Source organism: Macaca thibetana, chromosome 1 (assembly GCF_024542745.1).
Source record: "Macaca thibetana thibetana isolate TM-01 chromosome 1, ASM2454274v1, whole genome shotgun sequence".
NCBI lineage: Eukaryota > Metazoa > Chordata > Mammalia > Primates > Cercopithecidae > Macaca > Macaca thibetana.
The window spans coordinates 14,400,011-14,423,198 of NC_065578.1; the positions used below are offsets into that span (position 1 = coordinate 14,400,011).

At 45.5% G+C, this 23,188-nt stretch overlaps 2 protein-coding genes across 4 annotated transcripts in view; one reads left to right on the plus strand and one right to left on the minus strand.

Moving 5' to 3' along the window:
* CASP9 (caspase 9) overlaps positions 1-6,189 on the minus strand; it is a 30,766-nt gene extending 24,577 nt beyond the window's left edge. The window contains 3 exon segments of the mRNA XM_050745413.1: positions 400-421; positions 423-686; positions 5,898-6,189. Coding sequence (XP_050601370.1) covers positions 400-421; positions 423-686; positions 5,898-6,029 — 418 coding nt within the window. The 5' untranslated portion in view covers positions 6,030-6,189.
* A 2,510-nt stretch (positions 6,190-8,699) lies between these two features.
* The window catches only part of DNAJC16 (DnaJ heat shock protein family (Hsp40) member C16), a 49,041-nt gene continuing 34,552 nt past the window's right edge, over positions 8,700-23,188 (plus strand). Inside the window, exons 1-4 of one of the 3 annotated variants that reach the window (XM_050746007.1) lie at positions 8,700-8,964; positions 11,080-11,264; positions 16,578-16,644; positions 19,147-19,486. In XM_050746007.1, coding sequence (XP_050601964.1) covers positions 11,098-11,264; positions 16,578-16,644; positions 19,147-19,486 — 574 coding nt within the window. In that variant the 5' untranslated portion in view covers positions 8,700-8,964; positions 11,080-11,097. Of the gene's footprint in view, positions 9,015-11,079; positions 11,265-16,577; positions 16,645-19,146; positions 19,487-23,188 lie in introns of all 3 variants that reach the window. The other 2 variants (XM_050746096.1, XM_050746193.1) reach the window with 2 other exon arrangements.

The window sequence follows — 23,188 nt, forward strand, 5'->3', positions numbered from 1 at the left end:
GTCTGTTTGTATGGGGCAGATAGAACCCAGGCCTCTCTCCTACCCCCAGACATAAGGTAGTCCAAGCTACCCACCCAGACCGAAAGGCAAATCCAAAACAATAGATGGATCTGGAAACACTGATCAAAACCTGAGACCCGCTATCTCAAAGGCAGGAAAAAAAAAACAAAAACAAAAAACCTGGGACACCCAAAACAGACCTCAATACATGGTTTTCAGAGGAGGGGCTGCCAAGATTCAACCTCCTGAAAACCTCCCAGAATTTTGCCATCCCTATGAGCATTCAGAAAGACAACGCTAAAATTAAATTCTGAATCTCAGTCCACCCAGCTGTACTCACAGTCAGTCCCAGATGACTACATGTCATGCCCACCCACCAATCACTCTCTCAATACTTACCAACATCACCGAATCCTCCAGAATCCAATGTCCACTGGTCTGGGTGTTTCCGGTCTGAGAACCTCTGGTTTGCGAATCTCTGGTCTGAGCACCACCGGGGTAAGGTTTTCTAGGGTTGGCTTCGACAACTTTACTGCTTGCCTGTTAGTTCGCAGGAACGAAGCCAACATGTCCTGGCCTGTGTCCACTAAGCAGGAGATGAACGAAGGAAGAGCTTGACTCCCTCGAGTCTCTAGATCTGTGATCAGTTGCCTGGCCTGATCCCGCCGAGATCCAGAGCCTGCCCGCTGTTTAGAAAGAGAGGCAGGATACTAATTACCCATGTACTTTTATATGGCTCTCACCTTGTCTCCCCATTTCCCAGCTACTGTAAGTCGAAACAGTCAGGCACGTGGGCAGCAATGGAGCTGCAAGTGCGATGAGTGTGTGCCACTTACCAGCCTCTGATGATCTGTTTATTATTTCGCAGGGCAAAAGATGCCCAACACTATGCTAAGTGCTGAAAATGCTACCATGGACAGTCTCAGTCCTTAAGGAGCAAATTTCTAATGAGGAATGCAATCAGACAAATCAGCAATGACACAGCAAGAGACAAGTGCCCAGAGGGAAGGCACATGGGGCTGAGGGTATCAGAAGTGAATAGCAAATTCAGAGTCTTATGAGGTAGGAGGTAGACAGTGGCAAGAGACAAGGCCTTTGGGTGGCCAGGCCAAGAAATTCATCCTGAGACCTGTCAGGTGCCACCGAAGAGTTTTTTTGTTTTCTTGTTTTTTGTTTTTTTTTTTTTTTTTACCTTGAGACAGAGTCTCACTCTGTCACCCAGGCTAGAGTGTAGTGGTACAACCTTAGCTCACTGCAACCTCCAGCTCTGAGGTTCAAGCGATTCTCCTGCCTCAGCCTCCGGAGTAGTTGGGATTACGGGCACACACCACCATGCCTGGCTAATTTCTTTTGTATTTTTAGTAGAGACAGGGTTTCACCATGTTGCCCAGGCTGGTCTTGAACTGACCTCAAGTGATCCTCCAGCCTTGGCCTCCCAAAGTGCTGGGATTACAGGGATGAGCCACCATGGCCAGTCTTCAGTTTTTTCTGTTTTTTGTTTTTGTTTTTTTGAGAAAGAGTCTTGCTCTGTCACCCAGGCTGGAATGCAGTGGCACCATCTCAGTTCACTGCAACCTCCACCTTTCAGGTACAAGTGATTCTCCCACATCAGCCTCCCAGGTAGCTTGGACTACAGGAACCCGCCACCATGCCTGGCTAATTTTTGTATTTTTTGGTCGAGATGGGGTTTCACCATGTTGGCCAGGCTGGTCTCAAACTCCTGACCTCAAGCGATCCACCAACCTCAGCCTCTCAAAGTGCTAGGATTACAGGCATGAACTACTGTGCATGGCCACCAAAGAGTTTTAAGATTGGAGTGACAGAGACAGATACGCCTTTTCAAAAAATCATCCTGGGGTCAGGGTGAAAAATGGAAAGGAGTGAGCCATAGCCAGACCAGAAGGCAGCAAAGATGGTGCAGCTAAAATAGGGAGAAGTGAAAGGACAAAGCAGAGATACAAAGAGGGAGGGTCCACAGGACATGGGCACTGACTGGTGGGACTGTGAAGGCAGAGCAAGGGTCAAGGTTGACAGGCAGGCCAGGCACAGTAGCTCATGCTTGCAATTCCAGCACTCTGGGAGGCTGAAGTGGGAGGATAGCTTGAGCCCAGGAGTTCAACACCAGCCTGGGTAATGCAGTGAGATCCTATCTCTACAAAAACTTAAAAAAATTAGCCAGGTACAGTGTCATGCACCTGTAGTCCTAGCTACTCAGGAGGCTGAGGCAGGAGGATGGCTCGAGCCCAGGAGGTTAAAGCTGCAGTGAGCTGTGATAGCACCACTGCACTTCAGCCTGGGCAACACAGCAAGACCCTGTCTCAAAAAAAAAAAAAAAAAGTTGAAGGTGTTAGGATGGTGGGGTCAGTCACTAAGACAGAAGAAGGATTCTGGTTATCTGCCACCTGTCCTCAGACACCCAGCACTGGACAGGTTCTGAGGATCCACAGGGATAAGATGGCACCATGTCCTCAACTATCCTACAGCAGCACTGTCTATGAGAACCTTCCATGAAAATGGAAATATTCTTGGTCTACACTGTCCCATATGGTAACCATACATCACATGACCACTGAGCACTTGGGTGGTACAACGAAGGAACTGAATTTTTGTGGGCGAAAGATTACCTAGGTGCCAAGGCAAGAGACTGAAGCCACAAACTGTTTCAGTATAATAAAGAAAATAGTTAGAATAAGAATAGTCATAATACAAATTAGATACAGAGATGATCATGGATAATTATCAATCATTATTATAAACATTATTAATCATTAGCTTTTAATATTACTCTTTGTTGCATTGCTAATATAACTTAGGAATAACCAGCGGGTATAGGGTCAGGTGCTGAAAGGACATTGTGAGAAGTGCCCTAGAAGGCAAGATGTGAGCCCTCTGTCACACCCACAAAAGGGCCACTTGAGGGCTCCTTCGTCACGCAGTAATGCCAGTGTCTGGGAAGGCACGTGTTACTTAGCAGACCGTGAAAGGGAGTCTCCTTTCCTTGGAGGAGTCAGGAAACGCTCTACTCCACCAGCTTCTTGTGGGAGGCTGGATATTATCCAGGCCTGCCCGCAGTCATCTGGAGGCCTAAACCCTCCCTGTGGTGCTGTGCTTCAATGGTCATGCTCCTTGTCCACTTTCACGCTCCTCCCGTACTCCTGGCTCCTCTTTGAAGTTCGTAGTAGATAGCGGTAGGAAAAATAGTGAAAGTCTTAAAGTCTTTGCTTTCTTATGAGTGTATAGAAGAAAATGCTGATGTATGCTGCCTTCTCTCTCTGCTTCGGCTACCTAAAGGGAAGGGCCCACTTTCCTATGATCACGTGACTTGCTTCACCTTATCAATCACCTAAGACGACTCACCCTCCTTACCCTGCCCCCTTGCCTTGTATCCAATAAATAACAGCGCAGCCAAGCATTTGGGGCCACTACGGTCTCTGCGTCTAGGTGGTAGTGGTCCCCAGGGCCCAGCTCTCTTTTCTTCTATCTGTCTTGTGTCTTCATTTCTACGATCTCTCGTCTCCGCACACAAGGAGAAAAACCCACAGGCCCTGTGGGCTGGACCCTACAGATTTTTAACTTTATTTAATTTTAATTACTTCAAATTTACCTTTAACCACACGTGGCTAATGGCTACTACAAACCTGTAGTGCCACTAAGAAGGTGAGTCTCACTAGCAGAGCAGTTGGCCACATGCAAATAGATGGTGGTGTTTAGATTTCTCTCCACATTTGCTAAACACTCCAGGAGGTCAACACTGTGTAAATGCATTGGTTCATCTTTTTCTCCCTCAATAACCTTATAGAGTTAAATTACAATTTCCCAACTTTTTAGGGTAAGAAATTTCAGGGAAACTGAGTCACAGAAAGGGGTTTTTCTGTTTGTTTGGTTCATTGGTTGTGGTTTTTTACGACTTGCTAATACGTTACAAGGCCAGGATGAGAGCCCAGATCCAAAACCTGCCTGTTTTTCAGCCATACTAGGGTGACAAAATGGCAACCTGTGGTTCCCACAAGGTTCTTAAAAAATTTCTGAATTTGTTGCTAACATTTTAAGCCAGGGAATTTGACAGAGGAATCAAGATTTCCAGCTTCTTTTTTAAAATGTGAAAGCTGGGCCGGGCGCGGTGGCTCAAGCCTGTAATCCCAGCACTTTGGGAGGCCGAGACGGGCGGATCACGAGGTCAGGAGATCGAGACCATCCTGGCTAACAGTGGCTCACACCTGTAAGATCCCCACTGCACAGCACTGGGCGGCAGGCGAGAAAAAAAAAAAAAAATCACTTGACACCTGGCCCCAGAGAGGAGAATCACTTGAGGCCAGGAGTTTGAGACTCATCTGGACAACATAGCAAGGCTCCTATCTGTACAAAAAAAAATTTTTTTAATTAGCCAGGCATGGTGGCATGTGCCTAAAGTCCCAGCTACTCTAAAGGCTGAGGCAGGAAGACCACTTAAGCCAGGAGGTCAAGGTCGCAGTGAGCCATGATCTCATCACTGCACTCCAGGCTGGGCAAGAGTGAGACCCTGCCTCAAATAAGTGAAAGATCTGGCAATACTGGGCCATTTGCTGGTATGGCCATACTCAGCTGGAGTCAGAGAGCAGTGCAAAGGTATCCACTATGATGCCCATCCATCAGGCCTCCACAGGCACTGAGTTTGTGATCCCCGTGAACATTCCTGAAGGCAAGGACTGTGGCCTCAAACCATTTCTGTTCCCCAGTAGGAGCCACACAGAAGTCACAAGACTTAATTATTAATGAATAATTACTCATATGATACTCAATTATTTAAAGACTCTTTCCCTGGGCCAGGGCACTGGCCAGGGATATCCAGCCAGCCACTCACACCTACTGCACCTCATGGTAGGAAATATCTCCTGAGTCCTCACAGGCCTGTGATGAGGGTCAAATGAGATAAAGATGAGAAAGTGCTTTTAAAGAAAACCTCAAATGTTTGACTTTATTATTCTCCATTACCTGCATCAGGTCCCCTCATTTCCAAAACCTCTTAACAAAACATAAACTGAACACAGAAGGGGCTGGCCAAAGAGGGCAGGGCACACTGAGCCCTCGCTCTGTGCCTGGCACTACATTGTTTCACATCCATTATTTCATTTAGTCCTTATGACAGTATTATTCTTATTCCCATTTCACAGCCCAGAAACCGTGGCTCAAAGAGGGTAAATGACTGGCCCAAGAACACGCTGCCAGGCAGTCTTGATGCCAAAGTGGGTTCCCAATATCTCTATACTAGAAAAGTAAAAACGCACACGCCTCCTTCCTCGCAAGTATTAAACTAAAATGGAGACCAACCATGAATAATTCCTGAGCAGACAAAACCAATCAGGTATCCTTAGTGACCTAAATCTTGCTTAAACTGCAAACAGCAAAATTTAACTTGGGTCATATCTGATAAATGCTTATGTTAGAGAGAAGTAAAACTTAACTCCAGCCAATGATAAGCAAGCATAAGCAATCAACTAACAGACCTTTAAAAAAAAAAAAAGGGCAATTTTGTAACTGCAAACCAATCAAATAATTTCGTTATTTTGCTTCCACATTTTCCCAATAAATACTTGCCTCTGACCTTTTGTCATTGCAACACTAAACCTCTTTCAGTCTGGTGTTCTCCGATTCATGAACTGTTTCTAATTCAAAGTTTTCAAGATGGGTCTCACATTTTTCCTTTACACAAGACACACAAGCACTAACGGTGGACGCTGACTGAGTATGGCGTGGAATCGCTTTAGCGAACACCCGACTAAGAGGTGTTCGGGATTCTTAGTCTCCGCTGAGGGGTTCGAAGCCACAGGGAAAGCTAGGCTCCCGCACAATGGCTCCTCGAGGGGCGTGGGGACCCGGCCGTGCAGCGCGGGGCCAGGGGGCCAGGGGCGGGGGCGCACCTGGATGTCCTCGATCATGTGGGGCTTGAACAGCTCGCGGCTCAGCAGGGCGTCCCAGAGCTGATCCACCTGCAGCTCCTCCACCAGCCGCAGCCGGCAGCGCCGCAGGAGCCGCCGGTCCGCTTCATCCATGGCGAAGAGCCTCAGTCTGCTTCCGGGCCTCGGCCGCCCGCCCCAGTCCCCAGGACCCGCCCCACTCCCCAGGGCCCGCCCCCGCGTCACTGCCCAGGGTCAGTCTTCGCTCCACCGCCTCAGGACGCATCTCCAATGCCTCACCCCGCCCCCAGGAGTCGCGCTTGCGTCACCTCCCCGCCCTCAGGACAACCCTCCGCGCCTCGCCCTGCCCCCAGGGTCAACTCTCGGGTAACCGCCCCGCCCCAGAACCCGCCCCCACGTCCCCGCACCGCCCCCGCGTCACCGCCCCGCCCCCAGGACGCATCTGCAAGGCCTCGCCCCGCCCCAAGGATTCGCTCTTGGGTCCCCGCCTCGCCGTCAGAACGCACCTCCGCGCCTCGCCCTGCCCCCAGGGTCAATTCTCGGGTCACCGCCCCGCCCCTGAACTTGCCCCCGCGTCACCGCCCAGTGCCCGGGACTCGTCTCTAAGGCCTCACCCCGCCCCCAGGTTCGCAATTGCGTCTCACCCCGCCCTCAGGACGCACCTCAGCGCCTCGCCCCGACCCCAGAATCCATCCCGCGCCACCGCCACGCCCCCACCCCGCCCCCAATGTCAATCTTGCGCCACCGCCCCGCCCCCAACGCCAAGCCTCGCGCCACTGCCCGGCCTCCAAGAGCCAACCCCCTCCCCTCGCTCCACCCTCAGAATCGTCCATGCGTCACCGCACCGCCTCGGACTCCAGCTCGCACCCTCGCCCCGCCCCCAAAGTCAATCCTCAGCCCCAGGATCCAATCTCCTGTCACCGCCCGGCCCCAAGGCGGTACCTCCGCACCTCGCCCGGCTCCCAGGGCCCAGCCCCGCCCCCGCGTCACCGCCCCCCTCCGGGCGCAGGTGCCCGTTTGCAATTGTGGCACCAGTTCCCAGTCCACCGAGGGCCCCTCGCCAGAATTCACTACGGCCCCGCTTTTACAGAGACTCGGAGAGAGTCGTCACACTTCCAGAAAGAGGGAAACCATGAGTGGAGCCACGGTCTGCCCCACCCCGTTCAACCTCCTCCGGGGCATGGATTCCCCTTAGCCTCCTCCTCCACCCCAAGAAAAACCATAAGCTCCCCTCACCGCCCCTGTGCCCAGATCGCAGTTGACTGTTCCAAACTCGAGTGTCTGATCCAACCAAGCCCACCTTACACAGTCTTCCGTTCCCTCTTCCCTCCCTCCCACCCTAACACCTCCCACACAGAAAAAAAACTGGCAGAAATCTAGTCCCTCTAAACTCCTGTCGTTTTGAACGGTTCATTTTCACATTTCAAAAATAATCGTTTCTGTTTACTGAGCATTTGCTAAGTCCCAGGCATCGTGCTAGCCACTTTTCATGCTTATCTCATTTATCCTTAACTACAATCCTGCCAGGAAAGTATTCCCGCCCCCACCCCCTGCCAGTTTTACAGATGTAGACCCTAGGGTTCAGGGAAACGAATGTTTAAGGACACATGGGCAGTAAGCGGCCGAGGCAGGCAGGATTGAAACCCGAAACCTGACTCGACAAGCCACACTTAAAATCCAAGAGTCCACCTTAGAATATAATCGCTTGAGCAGCAAAACCTCAGCCCCATTCGTTCACTTATTCTCCGAATTTTTTTTTTTTTTTGAGACGGAGTCTCGCTCTGTTGCCCAGGCTGGAGTGCAGTGGTGCGATCTCGGCTCACTGCAAGCTCCGCCTCCCGGGTTTACGCCATTCTCCTGCCTCAGCCTCCCGTGTAGCTGGGACTACAGGCGCCCGCCACCTGGCCCGGCTAGTTTTTTTGTATTTTTTAGTAGAGACGGGGTTTCACTGTGTTAGCCAGGATGGTCTCGATCTCCTGACCTCGTGATCCGCCCGTCTCGGCCTCCCAAAGTGCTGGAATTACAGGCTTGAGCCACTGCGCCCGGTCTTTCCGAATATTTATTGAGGCTGTAGTCAAACACTGAGAACATGGAAGTGAACAAAACAAAATCCCTGCTTTTAGAGTTTACATTCCAGTGGAAGGATCAGGTGATAAACTATATAAATAAATAAAAGACATAGTATGTTAGTGATAAATGCAAAGAGAAAAAAATAAAAACAGGGCAGAGAGATGAAAGCTCTTTATATCCCCAAGGGATCTATCTCATTGGCTCAAAGAAAGTTTCCCTCACTCACCTGTGCCTTATCCCTCTCCCAACCCCCACCGCCCTTTCCCCGTGCTTAAGGCAGAGACCGGTACATTCTTGGGTGGAGCTCGCCTTTCGGTAAACGGGATTAGGAGTCCTGGATTCTCTCAACTCAAAAAAAAAAAAAAATCAGTAAACAAAAATAAAAGGAATCCTGGATTCTAGGCCTTGGACAAATCCCTGCCCCTCTCTGGACCTCAGTCTCCTTATCAATATTGGAGGAGTTGGAGAGTTAAAGAATCCCTAGGGTCCCTTCCAATCTGACGCTCTAGGATTCTATGAATAGGGTTAAAGAGAATAGGGACCAGAGATTGCGTCCCCATCCTAGCAACTGTTGCTAGACGAGGGCCATCTCTCGGTAGCAGCGGAAACACCTTCCTGGATAGAGGAGGTCCTTCTGGCATCCCATCATGCATAGCGACTTCGCCTCGCTAGGAGGCACGTTTTGGCCTCTTTGGTCACGATCAACCCTTTGGAAGCAACCAAAGAGCGCCCCTGGTTCCTATAGCAACCGCCCCAGGTCCACGCGTAGACGGCGAGTGGCAAGGGTCAAATATATTTGCCAAGTAGAAACCCTCGACCTGTTCAGTCCTCGCCTTCAGTGCGATGGACCTTTAAGCATCACGTGACTCCCCTCGGACTTGTCCCCGCCTCTTTCCCCTCCCCAGGCCCGGGCGAGCGCTGTTGTGGACGGGAAGCTCCCGGCCCGGCGAACTAACTGGAGCACGGACGCTGCAGCCGGTTGGGCCGGTGTACTTTCCCGGTAACTCCTTCCCGGCGTGACGCGCGGAACCGCGGACGCGGCGGGGCCAGGTCGACTCAGGGATTTCCCCTCAGTTCCTTCTTGTTTCCAGTCACTGCCGGGCCCGGGGGGAGCCGGGAGCCAACAGGGCCGGGCCCTGGGCTCTCGGAGGGCGGCGGGGGAGGGGGTTGTCTCCTGTAGGGTTGCGACCTCCGGCGGGAGCGCGAGGCGGGTTTTAGACCTGGAGCTTGTCTCTGGGAGCCTCTTCCTGGTCCTGGAGATGCTACCCAGAGGGTTGGCAGCCTACCTGTTGGGCAGGTGTTTGCTGCTCCGAGGTCGGCGCCGTCTATCTCGCATGTCAGCGAAAGAACTTCCCAGACCGCCGCCACTCGGGCCCTCTAACTGGAAGGAACTGACACAGTTAAATAAGGCAGTGGTCGTACTGCATGGTAGAAATAATAGCACTAACGACCATTTATTGACTGTTGACTCTGGGCTCAGTAAACCCTTTAGATGCATTTAGTCCCCACATGATGGGGACTAAAGGTAGTAGTATTCATTCCGATTTTATGAATAAGGACGCTGATGCTTAGCAAGTTTAAATAATTTGCCCAAGGTAATACAGTAGGGGAGAGTAGATCCCAGCCTTCAACCCATATGCTTAACCAGTAGCTACATCGCCTTCACGTGTTTTGTAGGCTATAATAGATTGCCTTAACAAAGAAGAAACTGGTTTGTTTTAGGATTTTATTCAGCACGTATGCAATTTTAAACATTGATCATTAGATTAGTCAATTTTGTGAGGACCCCCAGGCGGCATTAAACTTGCACTTAACGGAAATCTACCACTGTTATAGCTTTGCCCCTCTTCAGTAAGGTGTCACAGTAGACATTTGAACCTTAAAACTGTATTAGCTTATGAGAAATCAAGATAAATTGAGAAAAACATCATAGGGTATAACAGCGATCATAATTGTGGAGTATACATATCCACAATTCCAGCACTACCCTGTTCGTTAACCAGCCAGGATTATTTCCAAAATTCACAATGAATTAAGTCACTGTACTCACCAGAGATGGAGCTTAAAACTTTTAAAGATCATGTCTGCTATTTGGTCTTTGCCATTAATTCTTCTTCACATGGAAAACTGAATTTTTTCTTGCCACTTTTTCTCATCTGAGGTTTCCATTAATAATGACCATATTGGCCGGCACGATGGCTCACGCCTGTAATCCCAACAATTTGGGAGCCGAGACAGGTGGATCACCTGAGGTCAAGAGTTCAAAACCAGCCTGGCCAATATGGTGAAACCCCGTCTCTACTAAAAATACAAAAAATTAGCTAAGCATGGTGGCGCATGCCTGTAATCCCAGCTACTCGGGAGGCTGAGACAGGAGAACTGCTTGAACCTGGGAGGCGGAGGTTGCGGTGAACGGAGATCCCGCCATTGCACTCCAGCCTGGGTAACAGTGAAACTCCGTCTAAAAAAAAAAAAAAAAAGGACCATATTGCTAATGATTAAAGAGCAGCTTCTCATATTCTTATTTGAATGGGTGTGGTGAGAAAGAACAGAATTGAGGTATACTGCGTTTTAACTACACAGTTTTTTTAGTGTTTCACCTCTGTATTTGTACTTATTTAATGCCCAAGAATGCCACAACTATCTCATTTTGTAGTTTCGTGCATGGTAAATCTTGTAGTTTCATGAGTTTGTTTAACATGTACTCAGTGAAGTATTCTTAAACCATTTATTTTCTTTATTCTTATCAGAATAAATGAAATCATGTATTTGAGAGGTGGTCGCCCTGATTATCCTATTTAGGTTTCCTCACATTTAGGTATTGTTTCTGCATCCCATTCATTTTCATTCATTTCTAAAGCTTTTCTAGTCCAAGTATTCTGGAGAGTTGCTATTCTTATTACTCAGCTTTTCATCTGTAATAGTTCCTATTTGTGATAGTCAAAAGTAGTAGTGAGGTTTTTGATTTTAAGATACAGTTCAACAGCTTGACACTTTTCTGCAAAATACCTTTGGTTTGTTTTGTTTTTCATCTATATATCTTGTACCTTTACCTAAAAAGCAAGACTGTCCAGGTTTCTGCCACTGAAACTCATTGCCTCTTCAATCATTTCAGCTCTGGAAAGGAAGAGAAATGGAAGTGAGAAAGTTGAGCATTTCCTGGCAGTTCTTGATAGTTCTGGTTCTGATCCTGCAAATTCTGTCTGCGTTGGATTTTGACCCATACAGAGTCCTAGGGGTCAGCCGAACAGCCAGTCAGGCTGATATTAAAAAGGCTTATAAGAAGCTCGCCCGGGAATGGTAGGTGAAACAAAGAAATAGAGATTTAACGTAAGCTAAACAGTCTTAGCAGGGATGAAGTCTAAATTATGACTAGCTTTTATTTGTTTCTGTTTCTATGTTCAATATATATATCTGTGTAAAATATTTTATGCAGGAGAGCTAATGTTCATGTTCTTTAATTGTTAGTGATAAGATGCAAAGCCTATGTTTACTCTGAAACTCCCTTTTAGGAATACTTTGACTTAAAGAATTGCCCTAGATATCGTTAGCATATTTAATGTTAAAGTAAGAAACTTTAATTTAAAAAAATGGATATATAGTCAGTAATGGATATGCTACCCTTCCCATGATACATTATTCATAAAGTAACTTTGTGAGTGTAATTGCTAAACAGGAATATTATACAACCCTATTCTCTAAATTATTAGTTTCTACACTTTGAAAAAAAGTTTAGAGTAATAGCCTTTTGCCTCCAAAAAAGAAAAATTCAGAAACCAAGTATAGTTGTCTCTTGATATCCATGAGGTCTTGGTTCCAGGATCCCCAGGGATACCAAAGTCCGTGGATGCTCAAGTCCCTATATAAAATAGCACAGTATCTGCATATAATCTCTGCATATCGTCTCATATACTTTAAATCATCTCTAGCTCACTTATAATACCTAATACAATGTAACTGCTGTGCAAATGGTTGTTATACTGTTATTGTTTAAGGAATAATGACAAGAAAAAAGTCTGTACGTGTTCAGTACAGATGCAATTTTTTAAAAATATTTTTGAATATTTCAAAATAGAAAATACTATGTTTTGATTGGTGGAATCCATGGGTGTGAAACCAACAGATATACAGGGCTGACTATATATTACTTTAAAAAAAAATTGACCTGGCATGGTGGCTCGTGTTTGTAATCCTGGCACTTTGGGAGGCTGAGGTGGGAGGATCTCTTGAGCCCAGGAGTTTGAGACCAGCCTGGGCAACATAGTGATACCCCATCTCTACGGAAAAAAAAAAAAAAAAAAAAAGGTGGGCCGGGCGCAGTGGCTCAAGCCTGTAATCCCAGCACTTTGGGAGGCCGAGACGGGCGGATCACGAGTTCAGCAGATCGAGACCAGCCTGGCTAACACGGTGAAACCCCGTCTCTACTAAAAAAATACAAAAAACTAGCCGGGCGAGGTGGCGGGCGCCTGTAGTCCCAGCTACTCAGGAGGCTGAGGCAGGAGAATGGCGTAGACCCGGGAGTCGGAGCTTGCAGTGAGCTGAGATCCGGCCACTGCACTCCAGCCTGGGTGACAGAACGAGACTCTGTCTCAAAAAAAAAAAAAGCCCACAAGTTTGAGACTGCAGTGAGCTATAATCACGCCACTGCACTCCAGCCTGGGTAACAGAGTGAGACCCGTCTCAAAAAAAAAAAAAATCTTACAGAAAATTGTAATTTTGCCTGTAGTTATCAGGATAGCAATTAGCAGGGTAGCAATAAATCTAAAACTTTGGACAAATGTCATCAGTTTCTTCCACCAATGCCTTGGCCATGCCAAAGAAGCAGAAGTGTTGGATTATATAGATGGAGAGGGAGCAGCAAAAGGAGGAAAGGATGGAAAGGACACAGGTGACTCCAAGCTGGCTCTACCAACCATGAGGAATGGAAGAAAGTTTGGGACAGGTACCATCACTGAGCACCTACTACATGCTAACCTCCTGGTTCTATGCTTTTTATCTCATTTAAACCTTATAATTAGCCTATGAAGGAGGATATTAGTGTCTCTTTTTTTTTGAGATGGAGTCTCGCTCTTGTCACGCAGGCTGGAATGCAGTGGCACGACCTTAGCTCACTGTAACCTCTGCTTCCTGGGTTCAAGCGATTCTCCTGACTCAGCCTTCCGAGTAGCTGGGACTACAGGCATGCACCGCCACACCCAGCTAATTTTTATATTTCTAGTAGAGACGGGGTTTCGCCATATTGGCCAGGCTGGTCTCCAACTCCTGACCTCAAGTGATCCGTCCACCTTGGCCTCCCAAAGTGCTGGGATTACAGACGTGAGCCACCATGCTCGGCCAGTGTCTGTTTTATAGACGAGAAGATGGAGGCCTAGAGTTGGTAAATCTGTGGTACCTCCGGGTTCCATAGTTTGACCCTCTGCATCAATAGTCCATTGTTTTATTGTTTTTTTAATTGTTTACACATCTGGGCATGAGTAAGGGTGAGTGGGCTAGTGGTTGGCTGGGGAAGAACTGAATGACAGTAGAAAGTTATCCAGAAGCAAAACTGCCACATTCAGGTGATGTGTGATGCAGGCTGCATGCGTGACTGTGCCTGACACTGTTCTGCTTCAGTGAACAGGTGTGTTTCATCATTAAACTGATTGAAATAAAGGTAAAGATCATTGAAAATATAATTTTTAAATAAATATTTTAGACCATATTCCATGAGAAATCCAGAATTGGGTGCCAAAAAAACAATCTGTAATTATACATGACCTCCTTCCAGGGACTCTTTATACCAAGGTTATGTTCTACATCATTTCAGACTCTTGCCTCTTTATGTTTAAAGCAAAATATATAAATCTGCAGCGAATTCATAAGGTGGCAACATTCTTTTGGACAGGGCATAGCCTTTGACAATGTTTTAAGAACACAAATGACAGCTCGAGTATGTGGGACCTATTAAAATGTATAGCTTTGAATTTTCTGTCTTCCAGAGCTGAAAAGGTGTTATGATATTAATTAAATGAGTCATATTCTTCACTTTTTTAATTAGATTCTCTCTAGGAATAATTCATCACCATAGAAATGTATTGAGTGTGTCATCCAGAAAAAGTCTAAAATTTTACTTTATGTTTTTAATTTTGCTGTTCTATTATTTTCTGTGGTTTTTGGCTATGACAATGCTTTAACACTTGGAATAGTTTAAGTTTTGCTTACTAATGGCTTGATATACACTGAAAATAGCAGTGTTTCCCAGTTTGACTTCAGAATGAGCTATAGCAGGAGGAAGTGGTTACTTGTTGAATTGGATCTGGAGCCTTCCTCTGATACATTTTACTAGGTGTTTCTTAGCCTGCTTAAGAATTTTCCTTTGCTTAGTGAACCCATTTGACGTTACTTTTTCCCTTAGGAAAACTCTCCCATTAATTAAGTTTTATCATAGGTACTTTTTGTTTGTTATCCACATTAGCAAAAGAAATAACTCCTCCCACCCAAAGAATGGCAGATTGGTGTGACATGGTTATGCAGTAAACCAAAGAGTAAATGATTTTGTCTAATTCTTTGCGGTGTTACCTTCTCTGTCTTTGTTTTAATTCCTTTAAGAGGCAACTAGAGAGCCAGTAGATACTACATACAATATTTCCTCTACTTTGAATTTTAAAGATTGCATATTATATTGCAGTTCCTGAGATAATTTCATATTAACTGAAAATAGCATTGGACAATACTTTCCTATGGCTGAATTTTTTTTTTTTTAATGTCTTCAACCTTGTGGTATCTTCTCACAATTAGGAAAGTATATTCCTTAAGAGCTGGAAGTGTTGTAGCTTCCTCCCTGTTCTTCAGCCTTGCCCTCCTCTGCTTCAGAATCTGTGTTTCTAACCTAGCTGCCCTCAAGACTCTCTCTTTGGTTCATTCTCCTAAAAAGCCCCTTCCTGCCCTTCTTCTACAGAGTTCTATATGTTAAATCTTCATTTGTATGATTGTATAATTTTTGATCCACTCAGCCGTCAGCCTGTTTGAATATTGAAAACAGTTATGGTTTGGGTTGGTTTTTTTGTTTTTTGTGTTTTGGGTTTGTTTTTTTTTTTATCATCCAGAAATGCTTTGGAGCTTCCATCTCGTTTCCTTAAGTCATGCTGTTTTCATTATCCCTAGCTGAGATTTTTTTCCCCCACTAATACTTATAGCAAGGATTAAATGGTTAAGGAAGGAATGACTTTTAAACCCAACAGTCAACAATTTGGAGTTTCCTTATTTGTAGAGAAAACAGAATATGTGGTATAGTTGATTCAAACGTATTCCTGCTAGAATAAATCCATCAAGTTGTAGATTTTTTTATTCCATTGTACTTGGTGTGTCCTTAATAGTAGTTTGCTTCCCAGTGAATTGTTTTTCTTTCCAGAACCTATGTCAGAGGAAATTTACTAGAAGTTACCAGAAGTGATTATGTAAAGAATACTGTCATACGAAGTCTTTTAAAGTGAACATTGAAAAATCAATCTATATAAAACACTGATTTAGGTCTTAGGGACTTTCAAGGAAGTAAACCTAGCCCTTACTTTCCAGAACTTTAAAATCTCCAAAGCTGGTCGGGTGTAGTAGGTCACACCTGTAATCCCAGCACTTTGGGAGGCCAAGGCAGGAGGATGGCATGAGTCCAGGAATTTGAGACCAACCTGGACAACATGGCAAAAAATGTTAAACACGTGGCATTGAGGCCGGGCACAGTGGCTCACGCCTGTATTCTCAGCACTTTGGGAGGCCGAGAGAGGTGGATCATTTGAGGTCAGGAGTTTGAGACCAGCCCAGCCAACATGGTGAAGCCCCATCATTACTAAAAATACGAAAATTAGCCGGGTGGTAGTGGCGCAGACCTGTAATCCCAGCTACTCGGGAGGCTGAGGCAGGAGAATCGCTTGAGCCTGGGAGGCAGAGGTTGCAGTGAGCCTAGATTGTACCACCACATTGCAGTGTGGGCAACAGAGTGAGACCCTGTCTCAAAAAAAAAAAAAAAAAAAAAAAAAGGCCTTGAAATCTTTATCCAGGTAAAAGGCAATCATAGGCAGAATGAGATAACCACAATAATAACGAAAAACGTTCTAATTTGAAAGTCAGGCACAAGTGCAGTTTAAAATCTGATTGTTACTAAATGAATTTAGTCTATCCTAAAAACTATTTCTCATGTCTACCCGTGTTATTGGAAGAAACAATAGCATTCTAGCATCCCAATATCATTCTAGCATTGAGTTGAAATGTTGCCATCCTAGGAGAAGACATGGGTTCTTATGGATAAATGATTTAGCCTTCAGCCAGCTTTAGCAGTGTTTGGGAGCAGTGTACAGACATGCACCATATCCCACCTTTCCTCTGTGAAATGCTGCAGTGCTATATGGTGCTTTGAAAACGTGCCCCGCTGGAGCGCTTTGGGAAAAAAACACCTGGTTCAAAGTTTCATTGATTATAGTCTTGTAAAGCAACTGATTGCCTCTACCATTTATTTTAAGAAAGTTTCCCAACAAAATAGCCCTCCATTTGCCTCTGTAGTGAACTGTGTGGACAAGGACATTAAATGACTGTGCATTAAAAGTTAAATCTGTTCTCACTTCCTGCCCGTTTGTGTTTCAGGCATCCTGACAAAAACAAAGATCCTGGAGCAGAAGACAAGTTCATTCAAATCAGTAAGGCTTATGAGGTATCGTGTCCAGCTTTGCGATACATCCATTAGCTTTTATAAAATATGCCTTAGGAGGTGATGAGTTTCGTAAAGTTCTCAGAAAGGTCATGTTCCGCATGCCCTTGACCCAGCTTCTAGATTATAATAGAACAGGCTGGGCGCTGTGGCTCATGCCTGTAATCCCAGCACTTTGGGAGGCTGAGGCGGGCAGATCACGAGGTCAGGAGTTCGAGACCAGCCTGACCAACATGCTGAAACCCCGTCTCTACTAAAAATACAAAAAAAATTAGCCGGGCGTGGTGGTGAGCACCTGTAATCCCAGCTACTCAGGTGGCTGAGGCAAGAGAATCACTTGAACCCGGGAGGCAGAGGTTGCAGTGAGCAGAGATCGAGCCACTACACTCCAGCCTGGGTGACAGAGGGAGACTCTGTCTCAAAATAAAATAAAATAAAAAAATAATAGAACTTATTTGGCCACATGCAGTATATCGAAACAAGTGCCTGAACACTTAAGCTCTTTGAAAAACTGGCCTATTTTAAAGGTTTTAACTAGAATTGTAGAATTACCCTGAGTATGTCTGTATATGTCTCTATTGCCTTCTTAGAAATTTACGTTAAATATACCAAATTGCCTATATTTATTAAAGTGACACAAGGTAACAAATACATTTAAACACAAGATTTTCAATAATTTTCCAACATGTCAGCTTAAGTAGATTGGTCTAGAATATGCATAAAAGAGAATTCAGTGGCTTTCTGATTTGTGTAGGGAATGCCTTTCAGCAGACAGTGCTTAGCTCATGGAATAACATATCATCATCCTAAAACAGATCCCTGAATTTTAGACTTCAAAGTTATTTTGTAAAACAATGTCAACTAACAGACAAGGCACTAGACTACAGCTACATTTTTGGTGTTCATAGCTTTTCTTATCTTAGTTTGAATTAGTCCAACTCACCAGGTATGACCAGGTCAATTTTCTTGTCATTGAGCCCTGGTGATCAACATTATGTTATGTTTTATTTGTTTTGCTGAAGTGTTTAATGTTGTGGTAGTTTGAAATCTTTAATGCCAAGATGAGCATGAGTATCTAAACTGAAATATTTTAGTCTTGAATGTTCCTTAATGTTTCTCTAGTGAAAGAAGAGTTTCTCGTTCTTTTGAATGACTGCATTTAGAATATCTAATCGGCTGAACCCGGTGGCTGCTCATGCCCTGTAATCCCAGCACTTGGGGAGGCTGAGGCATGCAGATCACTTAAGCTCAGGAATTCAGGACCAGCCTAGACAACATGGCGAAAAATACAAAAATTAGCCAAGTGTGGTGGCATATGCTGATGGTCCTAGCTACTCAGGAGGCTGAGATGAAAGGTTGACCCTGAGAGGTGGAGGCTGCAGTGAACTGTGATCACGCCACTTCGCTCCAGCCTGGGTGCCAGACTGAGACCCTGTCTCAAAAAGAAAAAAGAATATGTAATTATGTCATAATCTTTTTTCTTTTTTTTTTTTTTTTTTTTTTGAGACGGAGTCTCGCTGTGTCTCCCAGGCTGGAGTGCAGTGGCGTGATCTCGGCTCACTGCAAGCTCCGCCTCCCGGGTTCACGCCATTCTCCCGCCTCAGCCTCCCAAGTAGCTGAGACTACAGGCGCCCGCCACCACGCCCGGCTAGTTTTTTTTTTTGTATTTTTAGTAGAGACGGGGTTTCACCATGTTAGCCAGGATAGTCTCCATCTCCTGACCTCGTGATCCACCCGCCTCGGCCTCCCAAAGTGCTGGGATTACAGGCTTGAGCCACCGCGCCCGGCCATCTTTTTTCTTAAGAGACAGTCTCTCTCTGTCACCCAGGCTGGAGTACAGTGATGCGATCACAGCTCACTGCAGCCTTGAACTCCTGGGCTCAAGCAGTCTCCCACCCACCTCACCCTCCCAAGTAGCTAGGACTGTAGGCACGCGGGCATCACCATGCCTGGCCGATTTTTTTTTTTTTTTTTTTTTTTTTTGTAGCAGAGTCTTGCTATGTGGCCCAGGCTGGTCTTGAACTCCTGGCTTCAAGGGATCCTCCAAACCTTGACCTCCCATAATCGTGTCATAATTTTTGCATTTCTTTTCTTTTCTTTTTTATTTATTTATTTATTTATTTTTGAGATGGAGTTTTGCTCTTGTTGCCTAGGCTGGAGTGCAGTGGCACCATCTCGGCTCACCTCAACCTCTGCCTCCTGAGTTCAAGCAATTCTCCTACCTCAGCCTCCCGAGTAGCTGGGATTACAGGCATGCGCCACCACTCCCGGCTAAATTTTCGTATTTGTAGTAGAGACGGGGTTTCTCCATGTTAATCAGGCTGATCTCGAACTCCTGACCTCAGATGATCCACCCGCCCTGGCCTCCCAAAGTGCTGGGATTACAGGCGTGATCCACCGCACCTGGCTGCATTTATTTTCTTCCTATGTCTTTCAAGCTGCTTACAAAAAAAGTCTTGTGGATGAACCTCTTGTTGTTTAGATTTCTTTTTCCTTCCTTTATAGATTCTTTCAAATGAAGAAAAGAGATCAAATTATGATCAATATGGAGACGCTGGAGAGAACCAGGGCTACCAGAAGCAGCAACAGCAGCGAGAGTATCGTTTCCGCCATTTCCATGAAAATTTTTATTTTGATGAATCCTTTTTTCACTTCCCTTTTAATTCTGAACGGCGGGACTCAATTGACGAAAAGTATTTATTGCACTTTTCACATTATGTGAATGAAGTGGTTCCAGATAGCTTTAAGAAACCCTACCTCATCAAGATCACCTCCGATTGGTGCTTTAGCTGCATTCATATCGAGCCTGTGTGGAAAGAAGTCGTTCAAGAACTGGAAGAATTGGGTAAGATAATTTTATTCATTGAAAGATATTTGTATAGATGACTTTTTTTTTTTTTCAAGATGGAGTCTCGCTCTGTTGCCCAGGCTGGAATGCAGTGGTGTGATCTCAGCTCACTGCAATCTCCACCTCCCAGGTTCAAGTGATTCTCCTGCCTCAACCTCCCGAGTAGTTGGGATTAGAGGCACTCACCATCACGCCCAGCTAGGTTTTGTATTTTTAGTAGAGACAGGGTTTCGCCATGTTGGCCAGGCTGATTTCGAACTCCTGACCTCAAGTGATCCGCCTGCCTCAGCCTCCCAAAGTGCTGGGATTACAGGTGTGAGCCACCATGCCCGGCCCCAAAGCAGATTTTTTAAATCGCCTATTCTATAAACCCTTTTTAAAAATATTTCTTAAATGTATTAGTCTGCTTTCTTCAACTCTGTGACTCTGAAGCACCAATTTTTTTACTTATTGTGAGGTGAGCCTTGAAGGGGATTGGAAGTCAGCTAAGGAATCTTCAGTCACACACTGGTAAAAACTAGTGTGTAAAAGCATCCAATGTTTAAAGAGAAGTGCGCTGTGGAAGAGGGCCCAGAATTAGCACCATCCCTGACCTTAAGCTCACCATTTGGTTGAAGAGAAAATATATACACAGAGAATTAACACCGACCTCAACATTTGCAAGTACGGAATAATGTTTTGCTGAAGGAGTAGACAAAGATGACAAAAAATCCTTCTGTATTTTCTGACACCTTGCCCATGAAACAGATGCATTCATTTGAAACTTTTTTCTCAGTCAACTTTCATATTCCAATTACTGTATTAAGACACTTAAGGATATATAATAATAATAATTTTTATTGAACGTTTCAGTTCCCTTGCATTGTGGTAAATGCTTTCTGTGCATTATTTTTGTCCCCAAAGCAATTCAATAAAGGAGAGACTATTACTATCCCTATTTTACGGGTGAGGGAACTAAAGCATTGAAGGTTAAGGAACTAATTCATTGTTATACTACCCGTAAGCATCAGTATTGGGTTGGACCCAGGAGTCTGACTGTTTTCAACACTGCGCTGTACTGCTTCAGAAATAAGTAAATCATGTCCTTGTGCCCAGGAAACTCAAATAAGAAACATACCTCAATCATCTCTGCACATTCAGTGCTTACTGGAAGGTGCAGGCAGAGCTGTCAGCATGGCCTGGAGGTTGAGCATCTTGAAATCAAATATCGTTTTAGGGAAACCCGATTTGGATAATCAGGCAGTGATTACCTGGGTTTGGCAATTTATTCACCATGACATCCTGTTTAAAAAGAGAAACTGCTGGGCACGGTGGCTCGTGCCTGTAATCCCAACACTTTGGGAGGACGAGGCAGGTGGATCACGAGGTCAGGAGTTTGAGATCAGCCTAGCCAACATGGTGAAACCCCATCTCTACTAAAAATACAAAAATTAGCCAGGAGTAGTGGCAGGTACCTGTAGTCCCAGTTACTCCGGAGGCTGAGGCAGGAGAATCGCTTGAACCCGGGAGGCAGAGGTTGCAGTGAGCTGAGATCGCACCACTGCACTCCAGCCTGGGTGACAGAGCGAGACTCTGTCTCAAGAAAAAAAATTAAAAAAAGAAAGACTAATTCCTGGCTGGGCACAGTGGTTCATGCCTGTAATCCCAGCACTTTAGGAGGCCAACACAGGTGGATCACCTGAGGTCAGTAGTTCAAGAACAACCTGGCCTAAATGGTGAAACTCTGTCTCTAGTAAAAATACAAAATTAGCCGGACGTGGTGGCACGTGCCTATAATCCCAGCTACTCGGGAGGCTGAGGCAGAAGAATCACTTGAACCCTGGAGTTGGAAGTTGCAGCGAGCCGAGATCACACCATTGCATTCCAGCCTGGGCCATGAGTGAAATTCCATCTTTAAAAAAAAAAAAAAAAAAAAAAGAGTAATTCCTATCTTTCAAGGATTTCTAAGTATGTAAGAGTCTCATACTGTCTATAAAAAAGGTCAGCCTAAATATTGGTGAAAATATGCATTTTTCCGCTTTAGCTGTGTGTTCTTGATTTTGTTTCAGTTCAGATTATTTTGCATCTTGTGGTTAGTGTACCAGCCGGTTTGTATTTAGCCACATTTGAGTGGCACATTCTTCCAGTTGGCTCTGTGCCTATTCAGAGGTGGAGAGAAAATAAATGTGTATATGCAGCTGAGGGGGAAAAAGAACTTCCCTAAAGGATGTGATATGTGTTTAGGATTGCGTAGTGAGAGCTCTTTGGCATCTCAAATTATGGGTGTGACAGATGTTTACTAGTGCATGGAAGACCCTCTCACAGCGTCAGTATAGTATTTTTAATTCCCCAGGGTATGAAAATTAGCCAGAAGCATCAATTATATAAAAATCAAATAATGTTTCTGAAATAAGTCACATAGGCTTTGCTTTTTTTTTTTTTAAGAGACGTCATTCTTTTGCCCAGGCCAGGGTGTAATGGCACAATCATGGCTCACTGCAACCTCAACCTCGTGGGCTTAAGCAATCCTGCTGCTTCCAGCTCCAAGTAGCTGAGATTAGAGGTGCACGCCACTGCACCTGTCTTTAAATATCTTTTCAGGAAGAAAAATACTACAAATTGGCCAGGCATGGTGGCTCACACCTGTAATCCCAGCACTTCGATAGGCTGAGGTGCGCAGATCACTTGAGGTCAGGAATTTGAGACCAGCCTGGCCAACATGGTGAAATTCTGTCTCTGCTGAAAATACACAAATTAGCCAGGTGTGGTGGCGCATGCCTGTAATCTCAGCTACTCGGAAGGCTGAAGTGGGAGAATTGCTTGAACCCAGGAAGTGGAGGTTGCAGTGAGCCGAGATCGAGTCACTGCACTCCAGCCTGGGCAACAGAGCAAAACTCTGTCTCAAAAAATAAAATAAAATAAAGCAGCCGGGCATGTTGCCTCACGCCTGTAATCCCAGCAATTTGGGAAGCCAAGGCAGGTGGATCACCTGAGGTCAGGAGTTCGAGACCAGCCTGACCAATATGGTGAAACCCTGTCTCTACTAAAAATACAAAAGGTAACTGGGCATAGTGGTGTGTGCCTATAATCCTAGCTACTGGGGAGGCTGAGACAGGAGAATTGCTTGAACCAGGGAGGCAGAGGTTGCAGTGACCCGAGATCACACCACTGCACTCTGTCCTGGGTGACAGAATGAGACTCCATCTCAAAAAAAAAAGAAAAGAAAAAACCACAAATTTGAAACACCAAATATTTATCGTTCTTTATTCTATTCCTCTAGCCACAGCCTCCCAAGTAGCTAGGACTAGAGGCACACACCGCCATGCCCAGCTAACTTCTTTTTAGACTCATCACGTTAATCGTCACAGATCCCAGAGCCAGACCTCCTGGGTTCAAATCCCATGACTGTCACTTGCCAACTGTGTCACCCTGGGCAAGTTACTTCACCTCTCCATGTCTCGGTTTCCTTATAGGTGAAATAGAGATGGTAAAGGTTGGTCTGAAACTCCGGGAGACAGGAAAGAGATGGTGAAGGCTGGTCTGAAACTCCTGGTCACAAGCGATCCTCCCGCCTCAGCCTCCCAAAGCACTGGTATTACAGGCATGAACCACTGTGCCCAGCCAACTTTTCAGTTTCTAATTCAGGTTTCTGTGTGCGCTCGGTCTGGTAGAAGGTATACTGAACGGCACAGTTACTAGAAAGGCATACTTCCCAGGATC